Source organism: Poecile atricapillus, chromosome 14 (assembly GCF_030490865.1).
Source record: "Poecile atricapillus isolate bPoeAtr1 chromosome 14, bPoeAtr1.hap1, whole genome shotgun sequence".
In the NCBI taxonomy this organism is placed as follows: domain Eukaryota; kingdom Metazoa; phylum Chordata; class Aves; order Passeriformes; family Paridae; genus Poecile; species Poecile atricapillus.
The window spans coordinates 15,135,421-15,160,276 of NC_081262.1; the positions used below are offsets into that span (position 1 = coordinate 15,135,421).

Genomic DNA, 24,856 nt, shown 5'->3' on the forward strand with positions numbered 1-24,856 from the left:
ATGATCGGCTAAGAAAGTCCATTTTTTGGTAAAAAAACAAAATAATTAACTATGGGTGTGAAAGTAGAAACCTCCTTTTGTGACTGAAGTTTACCTTATTGATTAATATTATTATTTATTATTGTATATATTTTAATATATATTATATATTATTAATTTTTATTAATTTTATTATTTAAAAGACCTCGTGACCTGTGGTTTTGTGACCACTGACCACGAACATCTGGTGAACATGGAGAAGATGTTCTCACTCCTTCAGGAGGCTGGAGAAGAAGGTTAATAAATATTAATATTATTTATATTAAATATAATTCTAGTTATTATCAACGAATTAATATAATTATATTTATTAATATTAATAGTAAAATAATTATATTTATATTTATAATATTAATATTAAATATAAACATCTTCCCGTGGTCCCATCTCTCTCAAAATCCCGATAATCCCTGATTTCAGCAGCAGGAAAAGGTGCTGGCTGCTATTCCAGCAAGTCCCAGTGAAAATTCCAGCCCCTCAAATCAAATCCTTTTACAGCCGGTGAGGCTCCGCTCATCTCCCAGCAAAGATCAGGCTGAGCTTCCCCAAGCAAACCCAGAGGGTAAAACCACGAGATGAGAGGGGATGGAGAGAAAACCCCAGCGGATCAGGTTTTTCCCCAAAATCCAGCGACTTTTGGGGCATTTTGGAAGGATTTGAAGAGAACTCTTGTGGTGGCACAGCAGCTTCCCAATAAATTTTCCCCTCAGGATGTCTCTGCCGAGGGGCTGAGCTCCCACAAGGAGAGACCCAACCAGAGACCATCAAAAAAGAAAAGAAGGAGCCCACATTAATGGGAAAACCTCCTGCTTGCTGCATTTCTGATGGAATTGGCTTGGATTAACCCGATGGCTCCGTCCCAGCCTGGATAAGAAAATGCTGGAATTGCAGCAGGGCAGGAGCTGATTTTTTTTTTTTTTCCCCGAGTTGTGTCCCAGATCTGGCACTTTCTGGGCCATTGGCGAGAGCCTGCAGCACTCCGGGCTCCAACTGAGGAGCTGCATCGCTCCCGAGCCAACTTTATCCACTGTTTTCCCAGCTCCAGGGATCTCGGCTGCTCCATAATCACCCGGAGATAAGGGAGAGGCAACAAACACATCACAAGAGATGGGGACAGAAGATAAGCAGGTAATTCTCCCAGCCAGGACAGCTCTATTTTTATCTCTCCCCCAACGTCCCTATCTGGTGAAGAGATTTGGCTTTAACAAGTGTTATTCCAGACAATTGCTTGGAATTGCTCCCCAAAACCCTGGAGCCAGGCAGGAATCGCTCGGTTTAAGGAGAGAACAATTGCTGCAGGGCAGAGCTGGAGGAAAATCAGCTCTCCACGACTTCCCAGGGGAACTGGGTTCTGTTCCATCATCCAGTTACCTGAGATGGGTGTGGAGCTTCAGGAATGGCAGAGGGGACAGGAGCACACCCCGGGAATTGGGAATGGTTGGCCGGGAATTCTCAGCAGCACCCCACAGCTCCAGACAAAACCGGGACTTCACCTGCGCCTCGGATTCAGGAAAAAGCTGGAAGGTGTTTTTCCTCCCCGAGCCTTTGCCTTGCCCTCCCACCAGCTGGATTCCCTGGGAGGAAAATTCCATACGGAACAGGCGGGAGAACGGGCCAAGAGCTGCAGCAGCCTCGTCTGCATCAGACACCCCCCAGCAGCGCCACGGAGCGAGGATTAAACAGAGGATTCCACACCGAGATGCAGGAAAACCTGGGAAGAGCCGGAGAATTCGGGAAAAGACGCAAAGAGCAGAGAGGAGGCACCTGAGACGCGCCTTTAACTCCCGAAAGGCAAACCCCAGGATGAACCCCCATCCCTCTGGAAGGAGCCACACGCAGTTGGAGAGGCTCCCTGCATCCCAGGAGTCTCCGTTTGGGAAGTTTTGGGATGGAGAACGGACACAGAGCCCCGGGCTGGGGTCCAAGGAGGTGCTCAGAGCTCTGGGCACGAAGAGGAGAAGCAGAAGAACGGCGCAGTTCGGTGGCCGGGGGAGCAAAATCCCAGCAGGAAAACAAAGCCGGGCTCTGCCGGGAGGGGTGGGTGAAGCCTGGGTGGGTTCTGCTGCTGCCTGGGGGGTTTTATCCCCCCTTTCCTCCGCTTCCCTCGCTTCTGCAGCTCTCCCCAAAATCATTTCCAAATTAAAAGTTGTCCTTTTGACAAAATCAGTCACCTGGGGGGCACTTTCTGCCCAACCTTTCCCTCTTCCCTGTCCTTCCCACTGGGAAGGAGCCGCTCCAGCACCGCCCAGTGAGGGGGGAAGAGATCCAAACTGGCAGCAAACTGCAAATTTCAAACCTTTTCTTAAAACCTTTCCCCCCACCCCCTTTTATTTCTTTTTCCCCGACAAAACCAAAAAGGGGAAAGAAAGAAGAACAAAAACAAGAAGCAAAAATGGTGCAGAATGAGAGAATCCCCAATATTCCCCCCAAATAAATTAATTTTTTTTTTTTAAATTTTGGAGCTCTGCCAGACCATCCACTTCTTCCTGACCTCCCTGTTCCTTGCCATCAAGTAGAGACAAATCACTCATTAATGCTAATGAACCCACTAATCAGGAGAGCTCTGGGGAAAGACAGAAGCCGAGCCCCAGGACGGATCTGTTATCCCATCAGAGAGGATTAACACCCCATTCCCGGCTTTTCCCAACCCTGCTCCCTACACTTGTTTTCCCTTTCTCTGTCCCTCGCCATGGAAAACACAGGGGCAGGAAAATCCATTTTTCTCCCACTGCTGCTGGATTCTCCTCCGCTCCATCCTGCGCCAGGGGAAGTTTTCCCAGCGCATCCCAGGTGATGCGTTGGAAGGGACTCAGCGGGAAGAATTCCCGGCTCTCCGGGGGAATCCTGAGCAGCGCCGGGAGGAGCAATGAAATTCCTGGCAGACAAATTCCAAATTCTGCCGGAGGCAGAACAACACCCGAGTTAATCAGGACTGAAAACTCGCACCAGAAGCGTCCCGAGGCAGCAGAGGAGCACCAAGAACTTCCCAGCTCCCTCCCCTCTCCTGCTTCCGAGCCTCTGAGCTCCTTGAAAGGCTCCCGGGCTGGAAAATGCTGCTCTGCATCCCAACCCACACGGAGCAGCCCCGGGAGAAGAGCCCAGATGGGCCGGGGCTGACCCAATTCCTTTATTCCCGCTGGGAGCAGCTCAGGAGGGTGGGAAGGAGCCGGAGGGGGGAGAAAACCATCCTGGAGATGTCACCCAGGAGCTTCTGGCTCTGCTTGTGCTTCCCACCCTGAGCTTTCCTCCTTCCCACCAGAAAATCCTTGGGGAACTCCCCCTGTGGCTGCCCCTGCTGGGATCTCGCTCCCAGCCCATCCCAGCTCTGCTATTCCATGCAATCCCAGGTTCTGAAGGGTCACCTTGGGCCAGGAGAGAGAGATTCTCCCATGTCCCAACGAGCAGAGATCCAGTCCCAACCCACTCCTGCAACAACCCAGTAAAATTCCTTCAGAATCCCGAGCAAAAATCCTTAAATGACCTCACTCCAGCCCTGTAAGAGAGCAGCTCTCAAAGACAGACAGAGAAAAGCAGAAATCCCCAATGCACCTCCAAAAAGTCCCCAGATCTCTCTCACAATGCACTCAACTTAAAAATAGTTGCTTTACTCGGAGCTGCCAACTTCCAAGGGGGATTGAAAAGAAAAGGTTTCCATGGGGAAGGAAGAATGATGGCAAAAATCAAAGTCAGTCCTGCCATCTGATGCCTCTGGAAAAGCTGAAGGCTGCAGGGCAGAGCTGGGTTTGAAGCAGCTGTTTGGGAGCTCACTTACACCTCCTTTCATCCAGAAAATTTGGGGTTAGGACCCTGCCTTGCTGGCCCCTGGATTTTATCCAGATCCTCGGTTTAAAGCGGTTTTGGTTTCAGCTGGGAGGGTTTGGCAGCAGCACCGAGGGGAGACCCTCCAATAATTGAGGTTTTCCCTCTCTCCAGGAAAGGAAAGGGGAGCTGGGATTGCAGCCCCAGCCCTTCCCAGCCCCCTGAGGGGCTGGGGAGCCTCTGTGCCCTGAGGAATCGAGGATTTCCCATCCCTGGAAGTGCTGGAGGCCAGCCTGGAGCAGCCTGGGAGAGGGGAAGGTGTCCCTGCCCATGGTTGGGGGTTGGAATGAGGAGCTGGAAGCTCCTTTCCAACCCAGCCCATTCCAGGATTCCATGACCTGTCCAACAGCAGGAAGAGGGAAGCCTGAAGTGTTTTCCAGGTCATTCCATGCCTTTTTTTCCCCTTTACCATTTGCTGCTGGTGTGTTAACGACCGCTGCAGGGGTGAGCCATGCCCTGACGCCTGGGTTGAGAGAATGAGTCAGAAATGAGAAAAAAAAAAATGGGAATAGCTCCATCTGGATTCCCTAAAACTTCCCCATGGAGCTCCAAGAAACCTGGGATGTCTGGGAATGTGGGGATTGGATCATTGCTGGGTTTCTCAAGTCTAAAATTAAAGAGCCTGACCCAGCAGCAGCACTCGGGGTGAATGAAGGCACCAAAGAACCTCACATTTCTGGAATATTCCTGCCCCGTGGGCACCCTCCTTTCCCCAAATTCCTCTGGAATGCTGCAATTTCAACCACAATAAACCACACAGAGCCTCCCAAATTCACCTCTCCCTCCTGCCGGGGGTGCTGGAACCCATCCCAGAGGGAAGGAGCCGATCCCAGACAAACCCCATTAAACACGGCTCATCCCAAATCCTTCCTCTGCCTTCCCTGACAAGGAGCAAGGCCCGATAAGAGAATCCTGCGAGGCTTTTGATGCTGCTAATGGCCATTACATAACTGCAGCCTCACCTCTGCGCTCAGCCAGCGCCGCTTCCCCCCGCCGTGCGCCCTGAAAGCTCCGCAGAAAACCACAGAGCCTTTCAAAACCTGACCCCCAGAGGGGCTCCCGGAGTTAATTCCAGCACCAGGACACCCCAGCAGGGCTGGAAAGGCACGAGTCGGGCTTGGGAATGGCAGCTCCGGGGTTGCTCTGAGCCTGGAGGGTTTTGGTGCCCGGTAAATTCCTGCTGGGTGCGGTGGGAGAGGGTTCGGAGCATCATCGGGGTGTGGGAGTGGAATCGCGCTCACGGCTGATGGATTTTCCGCTCTGCTGGGGTGAATAAACGGCACCAGAGCTGCTCCAGAGGACAGGGAAAGGCAGAGGGAGCGGCAAGGCCAGGACTGAGCAGTGAGAGGCAGGAGCAGGACCTGAGGGATGATCCCTGCCTGTCTCGCAGACAATCCGAGCGCAGACAGCAGATGATTACCCAGAGATGTAATTACAGGCTCCATCTCCTCTGGCAGAGTTTGAGCTGCCCTGAGAGCTGGGCTGGGGCATTTCCTCACCTCTGAGCCGCTGGCATTTCTGACAGGAGCCTCTGGAAGGATTTTTCCAGGCAAATCCCCTTTTTCCATGCTGGCTGTGCTCGGTTTTCATCCTGGTGTGGTGCTGGGGGTGCTCGGGTGTGAACTCAGCCCAGAAAGGAGCAGGGGCACAACAGCCCCAGCTCAGGGGGGTGCCCCAAAACCTGGGATGAGCCAGGAGCCATCCCAGCTCCAGCAGCACCTTCACCATCGCATCTGAACCCAGCAGGAAGAGCCCAAAGGATGAGCCAGAGCCAGGATTTATCCGGGGAGCTCGGGAGCCAAAAGCACCGGGAGCACGGCCCAAAGCAGGACTAAGAGCCTGGGCTGGGCTTAAATTGATCTGGGCCTTGGGCAGGGCTGGGGGCTCCCAGGTGAGGCTCAGAAGGGTTTATTAGGTTTATTCTCAGGATGGAAAGACCCAAATGAAAATTTTCCTCTTTAAAGTTGGGTTTGGAGGTCCTGGAGGTGTTTTCCAGCCTCAACGATTCCATGATTCTGTCCCACGCTTGGAGCTGAGCCCAAATGATTTTAATGCTTCTCACACCTGGTTTCTTATCTCAAAACTCTGACAAGGATTTATCTCTGGGTTTCAGCAGCATCTCCAACTCACCGAGCCCTGCCAGGGGCTGGGGTGTGCTCGGTGACCTGGACTGTTTGGAAAGCTGGGAATTTGTTCCAGATCCTCCAATTCCCAGAGTCAGGCAGCTCAGGCAGAGCTAATCCAATCCACTCCCATCCTCGTCCTCCAGGAGCAGCAGGAAAACACAAAAGAGCCACCCAAACCCTCAGGAAAATGCTGACAAACGGGATTTTTTTCCAGACAAAAAATTCCCAGCTGGACCCTGCTGAGCTCTGGGATTTTTCCAGCAGGGGATGGAAAAATCCCCAGCTGGAAAAGGAAGAGAAAGGAAGAGAAAAAAGGAAGAAAAAGGAAGAGAAAAAAGGAAGAAAAAGGAAGAGAAAGGTGGAGAGAAAAGGAAGAAAAAAGTGGAGGAAAGGAAGAAAAAGGTGAAGAAAAAAAGAAGAAAAAGGAAGAGAAAGGAATAGAAAGGTGGAGAAAAAAGGAAGAAAAAGGTGGAGAAAAAAGGAAGAAAAAGGTGGAGAAAAAAGGAAGAAAAAGGAAGAAAAAGGAAGAGAAAAAAGGAAGAAAAAGGAAGAGAAAAAAGGAAGAAAAAGGAAGAGAAGTGGAGAAAAAAGGAAGAAAAAGGTGGAGAAAAAAGGACAAAAAAGTTGGAGGAAAAAAGGAAGAAAAAGGAAGAGAAAGGAGGAGAAAAAAAGGAAGAAGAATGCGGAGAATTTTTCCTTTTTGCTGTACTTACATGGCAAAATTCCTGTCCAGGAAGCACCTGTTCCTCAGCAGCCCTGCCCAGAGCTGGACCCCGACAATGCCGAAGATGAAGAAGACGAAGAAGCAGAGGAGGAGGACGTTGCCCAGCATGGGCAGAGTGTCCAGCAGCAGCGTGACCAGGATCCTCATACCTGGGCCAGGAGGGAAAACACCACCTTAGGATGGGAAAAAATCACCATTCCCACCTCGGATGTGCAGCCAGGGCAGAAAAATCGGGGTTTGGTGTTTTCTCCTAAATCCTGAGGCTGAAAAGGGAGGTGAAAATGCCAGAGGATTGGCAGGAAATGGGAACAGACAGCATTCTGCAGAGGGTGGACACAAGGATGGGATTTCCAGGTGTTTTCCAGAGCATTTGAGGACATGAACTGCAAGACAATTTTTCCGGGAGTAACGCTCCCAGGGAATCGTCAGGCTCCGGAGGAATTGTTAAAATGTGGATTTGTAAACGTTGCAAACTCCTCTCGTTGGTCACAGGAATTGTTCCCCTAAAATCCACGGAGCCTGGGGTGGGAGCCACAGACAATTCCTTCTCCATGGAGAGCTCCTCTCCCTGCTGGAGAGGAGGGAAATTTTAATTGTATTTTTTTTTTGGAGGATGGAAAGCAGGATGCTTTTCCTCCAAGGATGTTTCCCCCTCCAAGGAAAGCTCTGCTCCCTTTCCCTCCTCGTGCTCTTCCCACCAATCCCACACCTCTCCACAAGGATCTCCACGAGCCCTGAGGAAAAGAGGGAAGAGCAAAGGCAAATCCTGAATTACAGGTGGGAATAAAGCCCAATCCAGGCCTTGGGATCCACAGGGAGTGGGGCTGGAGTTCATGGCACGGTGGGAATTGTGGCTGCTGCCTTTGGAGGGATTTTATCCCACTAAAATCCTCCTTTGCAAACACCTTTTCCTGCCTGCCCACAGCGTTCTCTCCCTGGATATTCCCGGGAAATGCTCTCCATCAGCCATCCCACTGGATCTGGGCACTCAGACTGATCCCCAGCAGATTCCAGTGGCTTCTCCCAAGCCATTCCTGATGCCTGTCCTGTAATTCCATAGTGCTGAGCCTGGAACCTGCAGCCCTCAGGGATGGGCTCTGGGAGCACCAGGGTCTCCAGGAGAGAGTTCTCCATCCATCCCAGCATTCCAGCCTGTCCATCCCAACATTCCAGCCTGTCCATCCCAACATTCCAGCCTCTCCATCCCAACATTCCAGCCTGTCCATCCCAGCATTCCAGCCTGTCCATCCCAGCATTCCAGCCTGTCCATCCCAACATTCCAGCCTGTCCATCCCAGCATTCCAGCCTGTCCATCCCAACATTCCCACCCGTCCATCCCAGTATTCCAGCCTGTCCATCCCAACATTCCCACCCGTCCACCCCAGCATTCCCAGGCACTGCTGGCAGGAGCTGGGATTCCCTCGCGCCGCTCCTCCTGTGGATTTGCCAGCGGAAATCCAAGGGAGCCAAATCCCGGGAGCCAAGCGGGGCTGGCGCTGAGCGGCACGAGGGCATCCGCCAGCCCGGCCAAGAATTCCCAGCTCGTTAATAACTGGGGATGAGTAATGAGCTCTGCAGCCAGAGCTTTGCGAGGTCTCCGTGCCCGGCTGGGCCTTGGCTCCGGCGCAATTCCCGCTCTCCGGATCCGGGACGCCCCCGTCCCTGTCCCTGTGCCACCCTGGGGGAAGGGATGGAGCAAATCCCATCCTCTGGAGCTGCAGGGCTGGAGGAAAAGGGGGTTGGAATTCCTGGTGGTTATTCCCAATTAACCAATTTTTGTGTCCTGTCACAAAATCGTGGAATGCCAGGGTGGGAAGGGACACACCAGGATCGTCACATCCCTCTCCTGGCTCCGCCCAGCACTGTCACCCCTCGGGAGCAATCCCACATTTTCCTGGCAAATCCATCTTTGGAAAAGCAAAGAATCGCTCAATCCCCACTGGAAAGATGACGCTGGGATTTTCTCCTGGTTTTTTTCCCCCCTCTCTCACTGATATCCTCCTTTTTTTTTCCAAAAATGGGTAAAATTTCTCTCCCCGTGCCAGACAATTCATTTCTGCTCAGCTCCTTCTGGAATTTGGGGTTGTTCAGTGGCACCATCCCAAAGATTGAATCCAGCTGTTCTCCAGCCACTCCGGGCTCTCCTGGGAATGTGGAGTCTTTTCCATGGGAAAAGAGCATCACTGAGGCTGAAACAAGGAGCAGGATTTCCATTCCCATTCCATGGAATGCCTGGTTTAAACCCCACGGCAGAAAAATAAAAATAAGAAGAAAAATAAAAAGCCAAATAAACAAATAAAAATAAAATGCGAATATACATAGAATTAAAATTAAAAATACAATTAAAGTTAAAAATACAATTAAAATTAAAAATACGATTAAAATGAAAATTAAAAATAGAATTGTAATAAAATTAAAATTAAATTAAAATTAAATTAAAATTAAATTAGAAATAAAAATAAAATTAAAAATAAAATTAAAAATAAAAATAAGATTAAATAAAAATAAAATTAAAAATAAATACAAAAATAAAAGAATGAAAAGGATTTTTTAAAAAATAAAAACAACCCAGTGACCACTGCTGAAAAAAAATCCCTGACTCTGGCCCCTGCCAAGTGAATAAATTGCTGGAATTCTACTTTTCCAGTGGTTTGGAAGGAATAATTTTTAATAGAAATGATGTTTTTATTGGCTGGGCTTCTTCTTTCTTTTCTTAACAAACTGCATCGAGCTGAAAGAATCCCGTGGGTGAATTTCTTGTGCCTGGAAGCCACGAGCTGATTGCGCTGGCTGGATCCCAGGGAAGAGCCCAGGAATTCCAAGGATAAATCTCCAGGTTGGTTGGTTCTCCCTGTTTCCCTGGATTTTGCACCAGGTTCGTCTCTTCTGATCCAGCTGGAAATTTGATCTTGTGGAAAATCCCATTCCCAAGTCCCAGAGCTGGGAATGGCAAGGTTGGTGCTGCCACTGCTGGCTTGGACTGGAATTCCAAGGAAAATCCACCAAAATCCAGGGATGTGCCCATCCCTTCTCCACAGATTCTGGAATATTTCCATCTGAAACAGCAAAATTCCTGATGTTCCAAGTGGATGGGGTTGGTGTCTCCCAGACGAGTGGAGGCCGGATGATCTGTCCTGCAGGAATGGGGACATTTCTGGGAATAATTTCTGGGAATGCTGATCCTGCTGCTCAGGTCTCCTTTGGCGGTGTCAGCCCAGCCCAGCTGCTCCTCAGGAGCTCCAAACACGGATTGAACCCACTGGATTTCATCCCACAGAACATCCATTAAAAATGGGATCTCTCCTGTCACCTGTCTGTTGGAAAAATACGCAAATCCCATGGGAAGTGCAGCGAAAAAAGCTCGGAAGGCTCCTTTGGTGTCGGAGACAAACACGAGCAAAATTCCACCTAAAGCTGGAATTGTTTGGATCCCTGGAGCTCGGTGTAAATCCTTCGATTCCCGAACTGAATCCCAGCTCGAGATTCCCATTATTCCATGGGAAGAGTGAAGTGTTTTGTGGATTTAAAGGAGTTCAGAGGGAGTCTGATCCTCATCCCAGCTGGTGCCAGGGTCCCCCTGCTCCACCCCATCCTTGGAGCCCCAAATTCCAGAGGAAAACTTCCCTGGAGCTCCAGATCCCAGAGGAAAACTTCATGTTGTGCTTTCCAAAACCCTGGCAACAAAACCTCGTTAGGAAAACAAAGCTCCAAAGGGTTCCACGTCCCCTTTCGGCCTCTCCCTTTTTTTTCTCCCCACTCCTGTTTTTAACTAACTCACCGTGGAATTCACTGATTTTATTCCTCGTTTTCCAGACAAAAAAAAATCCTGTGGAACTGGGAGTTCTGAGAGGAATTTCCAAGGCTCCTGGGTGTAAACATCCATCTGTTCCCTCACATTTTCCTCGGAGGGCTGGGGGAGGTTGTTTGGCTGTCCCTGGATGTGCTGAATCCAGGCAGGATGTGGGGCTGGCTCACTCTGAGTGCTCTCCAAAAGAAAGGGAAATATCCCTTTTTTGTTGTTGTTGTTCCTGCAAGGATCCCTCTGATTTCCAGACAATGCTGCCGCATTTTGATCGGGGTGGATTCGGGTTGGAAAGGGACGGAATTGCCGTGGAACGAGCACCTCGCAAAGGGCGGCTCAGCAGCTGCCCGATTCCAGCAGGGAATTATTCCAGCGCGGCGACTCGGATTTAAAATTGGATTTAGAAACCAAGCAGCTGAAACCACTTGAAAATGGATTTAGGAGCCACTTGAACTTCCCATCGAGGATGATCCCGATTTTGTTGCGGGCGGAGCAAACCCTCCGTGGGGTTTCAGCAGCAAGGGAAGCTCCCGAGCTGCTAATCCCGAACGTAAAGTCATGGAAAGACCTCAAACCGCTGAGGAGGGAAAACAAACCCAGCAGGGCAAGAAGATCCCTCTTGGAGGTGACCTTTTCCCTTCCTTTGGAGGAACATTGTTTACTTTACCCCACGAGCAGAGCTGTTTTCCTTAGGGAAGTCACAAAACCCTTGGAAAACAGCTCCGAGGGTCAATTCCCTGCTGCCTTGCCCTTTGCTAACACCGATTACGATAACGACGAGCTCCAGCTCGCCATTAAAAATTAAATCAATTCATTTCCTCTCATTAGCTATGCAAAGCAGACAGCCAGGTGTGTGTGTGGGGGGGTTATTCCCATGGTTTTCCAGCTTTCCTGGAGCTGTGTCACTTACTTGGGACCCTGTTGATGGCGCGCAGAGGCCGCAGGACGCGGACGGTGCGGATGGCGGAGAGGCTCACGTTGTGTCCGTCCAGGGAATATTCCATCATCCTGCAGGGAAAACAGCCCAGGAGTCAGGATGGGGATGCTGAGGCTTGGAATGGGGGTCAGGAAAAGCCTGGGAGCCCAGGGGCGCAAATCCACCCATTCCGTGCTTCCAGCTCCTCCTGTGGATGCAATTCCATGTGCCTGGGAGTGGCCAAGGCCAGCTTGGATGGGGTTTGGAGCAATCTGGGATGGTGGAAGGTGTCCCTGTCATGGCAGGGGTGGAATGGGATGACCTTTAAGGTCCCTTCCTGCCGGCACAGGGAACACTGGAAAGCAGAATTTTCCTTCCAGGATGTGAAGGAGCCTCCAAGGAAGCTGGAGAGGGGAAATCCGGCAGGAACTGTGGAATGAAGGGGAATGGGGCTCACACTGAAAAAGAGGAAATTTAGATTGGATATTGGGAAGGAATTCCTGCCTGGGAGGGTGATTCCCAGATTCCCAGAGAAGCTGTGGGTGCACCTGGATCCCTGGAAGTGCCCAAAGCCAGGCTGGACGGGGCTTGGAGCAGCCTGGGATAGGGAAAGGTGTCCCTGGCCATGAGATGATCTTCAAGATCCCTTCCGAGCCAACCCATTCCATGATTCCCTGACTCTCCAGGACAAGGAGCTGCACCCCAGCTTTTCTCTCCTCCTGTGACCAAACCTGAACACCCAAAACTGACCAAAAATGCACAAATCATTTACTTTCTGTTTGACTGTGGAGAATAAAGAACATCTTCTCCTTGATTCTTCCTCCCCCTAAACATTTTGGATGGATTGGCACTCGGGAGGTGATTCCCTACCACAAAAAAACAACAGACACGAAGCTTTGGGCTGTCTTGTGCCATCAACAGCTCCCAAACCTTCAGCTGTCAAATCCAGATCATTTTCTGGGAGCTTGGAATGTCTCCAGGGACTGGATGCACCAGGAACTTCTGGATTTCAGCTCTCTGAGCGCCATCCCTGCCGCTGGGGAAACGCTTTCAACTCAGCTGCCGGGCAGACGGAGAGGCCGCGAGTTCCAGCGGGCTTGAAATGTTCCAGGGAACATTTCTCGGGCGAGGAAAACATGAAAGGAGCCTGGGAGCTGGGAGGAACTTCAGACACGAGCTGTGCTGGAGGCAGGAGCTGTGTTTATTTTGTAGTTCCCCCGCTCCCTTTGGAGCTGCTCCTGGGAGGAGGCAGAGCGGGGCAAACAAAGCTCTGCCGATCGCTTCTTTCCCTTCTTGTCGCAAAAAAACACCTCGGAATAACTTCAGCACATCCATCCCTTCTCTGGAAAAAGCAGCTTTGTTATTCCAGCGGTGAGTTCCCTGCTAAAAACAGCTCCAGGTTTAGGAGCTCACGCTGGATTCTCCTCTCCTCACGGTTGTTCCCAGCCTTGCTTTGGAGAGATGGGAAATCATATCCCAGGTGTGGATCCACCAAAACCTTCTGGAGATAGCCCAGGATCAGCCAGGGAAGGTGGGAAATCATATCCCAGGTATGGATCCAATCCACCAAAACCTTCTGGAGGCAGCCCAGGATCAGCCAGGGAAGGGATTTTTTTGTCTTCCCGTCCCCAGCCTGAGTAATGCCGCACCTGCAGCGGGGTGTCCCGCTGTTTTCATCCTCCTCAAACGTGTTCCAGCCATGGAAGATGGGGAAAAACCTTGGAAAACTCCCAAATGACCTCACCAGCCACTTTCCCCTTCATTCCAACAGCAAAATTCCCGGTGCCAAAGCTGTCCCTGAGGATTAGGAGAGGGCTCAGCTCTCGTGGGGTTCCCTGATCCTGGGTTTGGGGGATCTTTGGGGATTTTCTGCTCATCCCACATCTCCAATGTGGAAAAACACCCTCAGCTCCTTGATGGGAATCCTGATCCTGAGTTTTCCCTGCTCTTCCCCTACCACTCCTCCCTTAAACACCGCAGCAGCTTTTTAGGAAAATGTAATTAAGGAAAAAATAATAATAATGTTTTTTTTTTTTTTTGCTGTCCCCGATGTTCCTTCTCGGGCTGGAGTTCCAAGGAAGCTCGGCTCAGGAGAGCTCATGTTTTATTCAGAGCACTAAAACCATTCCTAATTGTATTCCAGACAAATAACACAGAGCACAACAAAACCCCATTAGTGCTGGCAAAATGGCACAGCACTCATGGAAAGGGAAAAAAAAAAATGCCCCAACATATTCCAAGGATGTTTTAATTAACCCCAGGCTGGTCATTAGAAATGTAGGAATTCACAAGTCAGGCAGTAATTAAAGTTTTCCATCCCTTCCCAGGATGTGCTGAGCAGGTAGGAGAGCCGGGGCTTTCCAAAGTAATTTATTTATTGGGAAAAATAAAAAATAAAAAATCAGATTAGAGCTTTGCCAAGCTTTTACTCCACTGAGTTATTCCCCGTGGGGGTGAGGGAAGTGGTGTCAAAAGCAACGGGATCATCCTTGGAGCTGTTTATTAACACATCCTGCACACGCCAGCAGCTGGGGGAGATGGAATGGAGTTGTAAACCGGGAGGAGTTGGGAATTTGGGTGAATTCCCAGCCAGCTTTTCCCACTGAGATTTCAACCTTCTCACTGGGGTTTTGGGGCTGCGTTCTCCTTGTTTGCCCCGTCCCTGCCTCGCTGTGCTGGTGGCACGAGGCAGGAGCGGGGCTGAGCTGCTTTTTTTGGGGCCTCTGGATCCCCCCTGGATCCGTGTTGGGATTAAAGGATTGCTCCAAACCCCCCCAGCTCTGCCTGACATTCACAACCCACCCCCAAACCCAGCGTGGTTTTGGGGTGAGGATTAAAAAATCCCATTTGGCGGATTCTGCCTCCCAAGGAGTTCTGGAATCCAGGCAGGACAAGGCATGGATTTGGCTCCCTGGGATTTTCCCGCTCTCGGGATCGAGGGATGAGGGTACTGACCCTGCCATGACGATGAAGAAGTCCAGGCGATTCCAGGTGTCTCCAAGGTAACACTTCTGCCCGAAGATGCCCAGGGCCACCATCTTAATGACCATTTCCACGGCAAAGAAGGCGAAAATGAAATCATCAAACGCCTGGAGAGCGGGAAAAGAGGATTTCAGCCAGTCCCGCTCTTCTCAGGGGAGGGAGAGACCCAAGTGCTCCCAGCATGGGGACATTCCGGCTTATTGGGAAACCCATTCCCATGGGAAAGCTTTTCCGGGGAAAAGGAACAGCACGGGGCTGCCATCTCCCAGAGCAGCCACCCCACAAACTCATCCCACAAACCCCAGAGCAGCCACCCCACAAACGCATCCCACAAATCCCAGAGCAGCCACCCCACAAACTCATCCCAAAAATCCCAGAGCAGCCACCCCACAAACTCATCCTACAAATCCCAGAGCAGCCACCCCACAAACTCATCCCACAAACCCCAGAGCAGCCACCCCACAGACGCATCCCACGAACCCCAGGGATTTGGGGCGGCGGGATCCTCACCTCCAGGATGGTGCAGCGCTCCGACTGGCACTCCACGTCCTCGCAGGGCTGGAACATGCCCAGGGTGACGCAGTTGAGCAGGATCACCAGCATGCTCACGTGCTCGAACCAGGTGCCGCCGCGTTAAGGACAGCTCAGCTTTGGGATGGGACAGCCAGGCAACGCCTCCAAACCCTCGTCCCATCCAAACCCCTTCTCCCGGGCCATTCCCAGCCCCAGATCCCGAGTTTTAGCAGGGAATCACCCCACAGCAAGAGAGCAGCGCAAGGACACCACCACCAGAATGGTTCCTTGCTCTGATCCCGCTCTCCTTGTTTCCCTCTGGAGTTGTGGGGATGAGGTTCTCTCATCCCAACCCCATTCCCACATCTCTGGGAATTACAGATTCCACTCTGAGATCCACATCCTGATGGGAACAAGGTTCTCTCATCCCAACCCCATTCCCACATCTCTGGGAATTACAGATTCCACTCTGAGATCCACATCCTGATGGGAACAAGGTTCTCTCATCCCAAACCCATTCCCACATCTCCAGGAATGACAGATTCCACATCCTGATGGGAATGAGGTTCTCTCATCCCAACCCCATTCCCACATCTCCAGAAGGGACAGATTCCACACTCTGATGGGAATGAGGTTCTCTCCTCCCAACCCCATTTCCACATCTCCAGGAATGACAGATTCCACTCTGAGATCCAAATCCTGATGGGAACGAGGTTCTCTCATCCCAAACCCATTCCCACATCTCCAGGAATGACAGAATCCTGATGGACAAAGACCAAACACAGCCCAGCTGGTGGGGCCAAGGATGGGAACGGTGGGATTCAGGATGCAGAGGGCACGAAAAAGAAGGAAAGGGCTCCCAGCTGGACATCTCCAGTCTCCCAAATTCCCTCCTATTCCTTACAGGATCCAGCAATGCTCAATTAACCGATAATTAATTGATCTAAGCAGGAAGTGGTGATTTGCATCAGTGTAAAATAGGCCCAAAGTTGCCATTTGCTGCCGGCAGGACAATTAAAAATCCCACAAAAAGGCAGAATAATTCCACAAATGAAGCAGGAACGAGAGAACTGTTTCTAGGGAAAATAATTGGAAACATCTGGATGTGAATAAAACTTTGTGCTTCCAAACCCACACCTGGGGGAGGCAGAGAGAGGCGCAGACATCGAATTATTTTGTGATAAGAGCAATTCCACTCTGGGAACCTGGATAAAAACCCTGCCATGTTTATTCCTTAGGAATATTTTATCTGGGATTTTATTTGGATAAAATTTATTGCAGCAGATCAGGGCTTTGGTCTCAAACTGGTTTTGCACGGAAAAAAAATCCATGATGATACAAAAAGGCAAAAATCAGTGGGGGTCAAATCTGGCAGTTCCCTAAAATCTGATCCCAATCCAGTTCTTGTTTTAGAGGGGCTTTAATTGGAAATTAAATTTAATTTAATAAAAAAAATGCATTTAATTAAATAAAATTTAATTCAAAGCTGGAAACACCTCGGAGCTGGGAGCCAAGAGGGCAGACTTGGAAACCCACTCATCCAAAATGGGAAGAAATGTATGAAATCAGAGAAATGAATGAAATTAAATCCCAGTCACGCCAGGGCTGAGGCAGGACAGGCTCCTGATGGGATTTTTCCAGCACTGAAATTCCAATGTTGGTTTAATTTCTCTCTCACTTCCATGATTTCTTTCTGATTTTTCCCATCTTTAGGAGCTGTTTGGATGCTTTCCCTGACTGGAAGCACAGGGAAAATCCAACACCCAAATCCTACCCAAAAACCCCAACCACAGCCAGACCCCATTCCCAATATTTCCATGGAGTGATGTGATCCATGAAAAATCCCCTATAAAGAGGCTCCTGTGCTATTCCCAAGCCTCTTGCGCCTGCAGACGTTCCCTTTATTATATTTGCAGATTTTTTTCCCCCCTTTAAAGTCCCAAAAATCAGAGCCTGCGGATTTGGAACTGTTCAAAGGCTCCGCGGAGCTCCCTGGACCTTTGATCAGGTGCTCTGCTCATCCCATCCCCCCAAAAATTCCTTTTTTCCCCACCTTTTAACTGATCTAAGAGCGCTTTTTATGGCTAAATAATCACCAGCAGGAGAATTTTCCCTGGAGTTGGAATTAGGTCCTTAATTCCTTAAAAGCAGGAGTCCCCATCCCTGTGAGCCCAAAGCCGGAATTTGGGGGTTTGGGGATGGCAGAGGAGTTGTTTGGATTTTCCAAGAGGAAGAGGAAGGCTCTGCCAAAGCTCTGTGCTCGTGGATGTTCGGAGGGGAAAGGGAAAAGGGGGAAAAAAGGGGGGAAAGGAGGGAAAAAGGGGGGAAAGGGGGAAAAAAGCAGGGGGGGAAACAAGGGGGATTTTTCCCAGAGCTCTGCCCTAACGGGGCTGAGCTCCCTCCCAGCTTTTTGGGAAATTGAAGGGAATTTCAGCCCCTTCCTTATCCCTGGAGCCCCAAAAACTGGGATTGAAGCCCTGATTTCTTTCTTTTCCAGAGCTCCCCGAAGCCATCCAGGCTCCAGCTGCCCCAGGGAGATGTCCCAGAAAAATCCCCTGGGTTGGGGAGGTGGTGCTGCTTGGAAGGGTGGGATTAGGGAGCACATTCCCGACATCCTTCCAGAGCCTGGAGCAGCTTGGAACATCCATCAGGGATGAGAAATCCAATTCTGGGAGGACGGGAAAACCCCCAGAGGAGAAAAAAAAAAAGTGAGGAAAAGGTGAAAAAAGTCCTGGAGCAGCACAAAGAGCAAGGATGCGACTGGAGATGGAATTCCCACAGAACGTCCTTGGGGGTGTTCCCACAGCGCTTTTCCAGCTGTTTTCCAGCCGGGAAGTCAGGGAAGGTGAGGGATGGCACAAATTCCTGAGGTGGCACCGGGATGCTCCCGGCAAATCCCCTAAAACCGTGACTCCGCAAAACCGGGAACTCGGCGGTTCCCATGGCAACGGCGGCTCGGGAAGCGCAGGAAAAGTCCCAAATCCTTGGAAAGGGAAAGATCCAAAGGGGGATCGGTGCTGGAGGCAGAGAGGATTGCAAAGGGTTTGCTTCATATTTCCTCCTCCGGCAGAAATTCCAGGGAAAAGACATCTCAGAACATCTGGGTCAAATTCCCAGATTCCCTTTGGGAAGAGGCTGCTCCCGGTTTCCTGCAGGGATCGGCGGCAGCTCTTAGACTGGAATTTACTCCCGAGTTTAGGAGCGGCTCCACAGAAGCCGGGCTCTGACCCCGGGTGTTGCTCCCGACTCTCCCAGGAGAAGATCTCCTCGGAATTTTATGGAATCAGCTCCCGGCAAAGGGTGGGAATGGAGGCTGGAGGGGTTCGGTGGCCTGAGGATGCTCAGCCCGCGGATCTGCGGTCTGAAAAAAGCTGGGAAATCAAGGAGCTGTTGGAGCAGCTTCCCACATTTTAGGCAGGAAAACCATCGGAAGGTTCCCGTTTCTGGGAGAGTTTCACAACATCAAATAGGTTGGGTTGGGAGGGAATTTTTAAAGTTCCAATTTTCCCGCTATCCCGCTGCTCCAAGCCCTGTCCGTGGACACTTCCAGGGATCCACTTCCAGCTTCTCTGGGAATCTGTGCCAGAGTCTCCCCACCTTCCTTGTCAAACATCCCTGCACTGCTGAGGAGATTTCCTGGTCCAAATCCATGTTTCAAATCCCAAATTTCTCTTTAATTGAGAAATGGGAGGAAAATTCCCAGCCTGGCTTGGCTGGAAGCTCCATCCTCAATTTCTCCTCATCAATTCCCTCGGGACAGAGCAAAGCTCATCCCTGGTTTTTCCCTTTGCACCAGTCAATTCCCAGCTCCAAAGAAAACAGTGGAACCTGCTGGGATGTGGCTCAGCCATCCCAGAACTCGGGAATTTCCTTCCCAGTTTTCCTGGAGATCATCTCCACCATCCATCCCTCGAATCCTACAAACGTTCCTGCAATAAGTGAAAAAAAATAAACAAAATAAAATCTGGGATGTCACAAATCAACCGCTTTTATCCTTGGAATGAAATCCTCAAATTCCCAGGTGCTCCAAAGGGAGCAGCTTCCTTTAAAAATTCCCAAATTCTCCTTCCACATCGGAGAGAGGCCGGAGCCACAAGGCTGAACTGGAGAGAAGCAAAATCCCAGCGCTGCTTTCCCATAATTTATTATTTCTGAGCCACTCAGGGGATTTTAACCTGTTATTTTCCACTACCAAATCCACTGGGATTCGACAGCCCCCTGGTTTTTCTGGATCTCCACCATCCCTCTCCCACAAATCCCACAAATATTCCTGCAATAAACACAGCAAAATAAAAATAAAATAAAATCTGGGAAGGCATCGACACCACGACAAATCCACAGCTTTCATCCCCTGCCTTGGAATGAAGGACACAACTCCCAAATTCCCAGGTGCTGCAGAGGGAGCAGCTCCATGGAAAAATTCCCGATCCCAGCGCTGATTCCGTGTGGGAGAGAGGCCGGATGATGCCCAGGAGCCGAACAGAAGCGAGAGCACGGCGCTGCTTTCCCATAATCTCATTATTTTTAAGCCACTCAGGGGATTTTGGAGACTTAACCCGTGATTTTAACCCCTGGGATTTGGCGGGATCCTGGTTATTATGGATCTATCCCGAGGGAAATCCCAAAGCAATAAATCCCGGTTTGGGTCCCAGGGAAAAGCAAATGTTGGTGGGAGAGGAGGCCAAGGGAAGTTTCAGTTTGGGCGGTTTGAGATGGGATTAATGCAGGGAATACACACACACGGGAATTCCAGAACATTCCAGGGATGGCCGCACACACAAATCCTGGGAATTCCAGAACATTCCAGAACATTCCAGGGATGGTCACACACATGGATCCTGGGAATTCCAGAACGTTCCAGGGGTGGTCACACACAAATCCTGGGAATTCCAGAACATTCCAGAACATTCCAGGGATGGTCACACACATGGATCCTGGGAATTCCAGAATGTTCCAGGGGTGGTCACACACACAAATCCTGGGAATTCCAGGGGTGGTCACACACACACACACACACACACATGGATCCTGGGAATTCCAGAACATTCCAGGGATGGCCGCACACACAAATCCTGGGAATTCCAGAACGTTCCAGGGATGGCACACACAGAAATCCTGGGAATTCCAGAATATTCCAGGGATGGCCTGCCCCTCAGAGTGGCGGGATTGGGTGGGGAATTTGGGAAGGGGAAAGGGAAAAGGGGAAAAAAAAAGGGGGGAGGGAAAAAGGAGGGGAAAAAAATTAAATTAAAAAAAAAAAATTAAAAAGATTTAAAAAAATATAAAAAATATATAAAAAAATAAAAAGTTAAATAAAAATAAAATAAAATAGTAAAACCAAATCCATCCTCATAGCTAATAGCAACATACAACAATAATGTGACACTAAAATGGCAGCAAATTATTATAATGATGATGATAATTAATAATTACGATAATAACGATGATCACGATGATGGGCTAATTAATAACGGCAGAGCAAATGGATGAACAAAGGACGAGGATGATCCTGAGGAGGAGCCACGACCCAACCCAGGGACGGCTCTCCAAGGGCTGCTCATCCAGGGAAAACCGGGATGAGTCAGGGAGCAAAGAGCAGGAATAAACCTGGGAAACGCACCCAGGGCGGGAGGAGCCGGCAGAGCCAGGCCAGGAGCTCATCCCTGCTCTTCCAGCCGGGATCAGCAGCCGGGATCAGCATCCCAGTGGGAATTTGGGAAGTTCAGCCTGGCTTTTTCCTGGAGCTGGGCATCAAGGGCAGCGGCCCCGGTGGCCCTGGAATGGCCCCAAAGTGCCCAGGAAAGCTGGGGATGAGATGGCCCAGGAATGAACTCAGCTGGAAAAGGGACAAAGGGCAAAAAAAGGGACAATGATGACGGCAATCATTCCAGGAAATGGGATTTTAGTGGGGAAAGGGGGGGGGGGGGAAGGAAAAAAGGAGGGGAAAAAGTGGTGGCCTTGGTTCCATCTCTCCCTAAAAAATTCTGGGATTCTCTCTTTGCCTTTGCTCCCAACCTGGATGCAAATCCCACCCTGAGCAGCTCCTGCTCCTCCCCAGGGATTTTTCCATGTGCTCCCCAGGGATTTTTCCATGTGCTCCCCAGGGATTTTTCCCCCTCTGCTCCCCAGGGATTTTTCCATGTGCTCCCCAGGGATTTTTCTGTGTGCTGCCCAGGGATTTTTCCATGTGATCCCCAGGGATTTTTCCCCCTCTGCTCCCCAGGGAATGTCCAGGGCACAGCACCCAGTGCCCACCCCACAGGGACGCTCCTGGCACACACACACAGGGAGAGATGGATTTATCCCGTGCCATTCCCAAGGATCCAGGCTGACTCAGGATTTCCCTTTGCAAAGGATTTTGCTTTTTGCAATTGAGGAGAGGGCCAAGCTGCCACTGCCTGGCCCCAAATTTCGGGAAGAGGGAGCTGGCAGCATTCCCAGCTCCGGGCTGGAGCTGGATCCAGAGCAGCTCCACAACATCTGCTCCAGCTGCGCGCTGAGCCGGAGGAGACAAATCCCTCCCAAAGCCGGATCCAGCCAGGGAATGGCCTTTTCACCTCGGGAATGACGCTCCGAGCTTCCACGGGAGCTCTCGGCTCGTGCTGGGGGAGCGGGATCAGCTCCAGGAGCTCTGCTCCCAGCTTTTCCCCGGCTCTGGGGTGTGCAGAGCCTCCCTGGAGCTTTTCCAGGCGCAGCCTCGAGCCTGGTGGATCCCGAGCTGGAATCCTGGAATTCCAGCCGGGCCTGGAATGAGTGCGGCTAAAAGAGGTGGCAAAGGACAAAAGAAAATCGGGATTTTGGAGCTTTCCAACTTTCTGTTCCCTGCCTGAGCATCCTGGGCAGCCCCAGGACACGTCTGGATCTCGGGGTGTCAGTGCAGGGCCGGGAGTTGGATCCTCTGGGATCCCTTCCAACCCAGGGGATTCCAGGATTCTGAGTTCCAGGAATTTTCCATCCATAACCCTCCTACAATCCTGGAACTCCCCACGATCTGCCCCCTCCACTCTCCCTTTTCCAAGGGAGATCCTGGGATTTTTTTATTTTTTTTTTTCCTTTGGATTTTTACTCATCTGGGAAAATTCCAGTGCCATTCCCAAAGAGCCGAGAGCTTTGCAGCTGGAATCTCGGGATGGATTTGCTGGGGGAGCAGCTTCCAGCCCTGCCAGGTTACTCCAATCCCAATCCTGCAATTCCATGGATTGATCTCTCCAAGAGAGCGTCACTGCCAGACAAAAGAGAGTTTGGGCTGTTTGTTTCTTTTAGTTCCTGACTGCAATAGTGACAAAAAGAGGGAAAAATAAACTCAAATCCCCAATCAAACCCTTCGTGCTCCACTTGGGATCCCTGGCACATTCCCTGAGGAGCAGAGACAATTCTTTTTTTCAGGATAAACAGTTTGGATTCCAGGGGCAGTTTGGGCTGATATTTAAACCGGCTCCAAGTTAAGCCCAGCTTCATTCTCAGCTGTGATTTTCGGTTTTGTAGTGCAGGAATTCCCCAAATTCCCGGAGGATGGAGTGACCCAGGAGCTCCTCTGGGATAGGGCAGGGGATGGAGAGGCCACGCAGGGTCCCTGTGCCACATTCTGGGGACAGAGGTGACACCTGGGCTCACCCCAAACCCTGCACTTTATCCCGAGCAATCCAGGTGGGATGGAAGATTTTTCCATTCCATTTTCCCATCCTGGATTAGCTGGTGGATGGAAAGGACCGGACACATCCCACTGGAGCTCAGGGGAATCCCAGGAATCCTGAACCCCAATCCTGGGTGCCAAAAGGGACCAGACCCACAGCACGGGGCAGGGGGTGCCCCCAGTCCCACAGATCTCCCAGCAGAAACACCGGGACACCGCTGAGGAGAGGAATTTCTGAGGAGCTGAACCACCTGGAATTCCTGATCCTTGCTACAAAAACCCCACCTCTGTCCCTGCTGGAGGTTTGGAGTTTGAATTCCCAGGGATTCTCCCTCCTTCCCTCGGGCTGAATCCGCCCAGGAGCTGTGACACATCCCTGAGCTGCAGCAGCGCAATCCCAACGTAAACAAACACATTCCCACACATCCCAGAGATGTTCTCCGTGGCTTTTCTATCCTGGGAATTCCCAGGCTGCTGTGGATCAGCCTCCTGATCCTGAATTCCCTTCCCCTCACCCCAAATGCTCTCTCCTCCCTCCGGATTTGTTCCCTTCCATCCCAAACGCCGCGAGGCACGGGCGGGTGGATGCAGCGCGGATATCCGAGAGCATCCCACATCCAGCCTTCCCCAAAACCAGGGAATTGGCCCTGAATCTCCTGCCTGGAGCTGTTCCAGGATGCAGGAATTTGGAGATAAATCCACCCTGGCAGCTGTGAATCCCTGGATTCCTCGCTGGAGCAGGTCCCAAGAGGATGAAGGATAAATTAATTTAGGGAAGCTGAGGGTTGGGATGGTTTGATCCCAAAGCTCTGGAGGTTATGGGATATGGAGCATCTGACCAGGATCCCCCAGTCCAGCTGTTTGCCCAGTTCCCTGGACGAGCCAGGCTTTAAACTGGGATGAAAATCCTGTGGATTTGTCCCATCTTCCCGTGTGTTTGCACCCTGAGGGAGCAGCTTTTGCTCCGAGCACTGATGGATATTGTAAGGTTGAGCTGCAGCCCTGAGCGATGGTGTTTGGGGTTTAGTCCTGGCTCCAGCACATCTGGAAACTCAACCAGAGCTGGCCCAAATCCAGCAGAGCACTGAAACCAAGCTTTTCCTGTGGATTTCACCCAGGACTGGAAATGGAAGGTGGGGATGGAGCAGGAGAGGAATTCCCAGGAAGAAAAGAAAGCCGGGATTTGGTGGCCCGCAATGAACCTGAATTTCTCAAGTTCAGCCAGGGCACCGCTCGTTATCGCCATTTCCTCCTTCTGAAAAACACCCTGGGGCTGATTTCCCAGAGGGAATCGCTCCAAGCTTCCAGCTGGAACTGAGGAATTCTATGTGCAGGGAGAACAACCCAAATCAGGGATTTTTTTCCCCCTCTCAGTTACAGAGCAAAGCTAAAACGAGGCTTGGAATCAAAGCCGAAGGAATCCCAGGACTCCCAGAGCTCCAGGCTGAGCAACAAACATGAGCTCCAATCAGCAATTCCCACCTCAGGCTGAACTTTCTGGAGCTGCCTGTGCCAAACTCCTTTTCTTGGATATAAATCCCAGCATAAGTCAGGTATAAATTCATTTCCAAACACAGCCAGGCTGGGAAAAATCCGAACAGACGCCGGGATGAAGGCGCCAGGGCAATCCTTGGATTCTCCTCTGGGAGAACGCGCCTCAGGGATTTAATTCCAACGTAATACCCCGTGTTCCAGTCGTTAATAAATCCAGGGAATGCCTCATCCCTTCCTCTGGGCTAATTCCGGGAGGTTTGAGCTGCAGGGATCCAAGGTTTGGAGCTCATGGCAGAGCTGAGTTTTCCTCACGGGGATTCCCACCTGACCCCCAGCCCCGAGTGCTGTGTCTGAGCTGCCCCAGGAGCTTCCTCCAGCCTGGATCCTCCCAAAATCGGGGCTGTTTGGAAGTGCAGACCCTGCAGGCTCTTTGGAACTTTTCCCTGTGTGGCTCCTCTGGGATTTTCTGGGAGCTCTGGCTCATCCAGCCTGGCCCTGCTGCAGGCCTGGGGGGCCCAGAACTCATTAAGCAGCGTTAATTGCAGCCTTAATGAACACGGATCCTGCCCTCACAGGGGTTTTGAGGTCACTGCTGTCCCTACAGGCTCCGGGTCGGATATTCCAGGCTGGCTCTGGATCTAGGAGGAGTCTCTGGAGATAATCCCATTGCTCCAAGGCATCCAAAGGCGGATCCAGCCTGTTCCCAGGAGATTCCCGTGTCTTTATCCTCGCCCTGAACAGGGTGGGAACAGCCACAGACCCCTCCTCTCCTGGTTTGAACAGCAGGATCTGACTTTTCCATGTTTCC

General features: G+C 50.9%; 1 protein-coding gene across 2 annotated transcripts in view; it reads right to left on the reverse strand.

Annotated features, from left to right (window-relative positions):
* Positions 1-24,856, reverse strand: part of CACNA1H (calcium voltage-gated channel subunit alpha1 H) — a 147,640-nt gene that overhangs the window by 93,145 nt on the left and 29,639 nt on the right. For both annotated transcript variants that reach the window (XM_058849731.1, XM_058849730.1), the window contains exons 3-6: positions 14,919-15,030; positions 14,382-14,515; positions 11,421-11,518; positions 6,698-6,857 (exon numbers count right to left, since the gene is read on the reverse strand). In XM_058849731.1, coding sequence (XP_058705714.1) covers positions 6,698-6,857; positions 11,421-11,518; positions 14,382-14,515; positions 14,919-15,030 — 504 coding nt within the window. The remainder of the gene's footprint in view (positions 1-6,697; positions 6,858-11,420; positions 11,519-14,381; positions 14,516-14,918; positions 15,031-24,856) is intronic.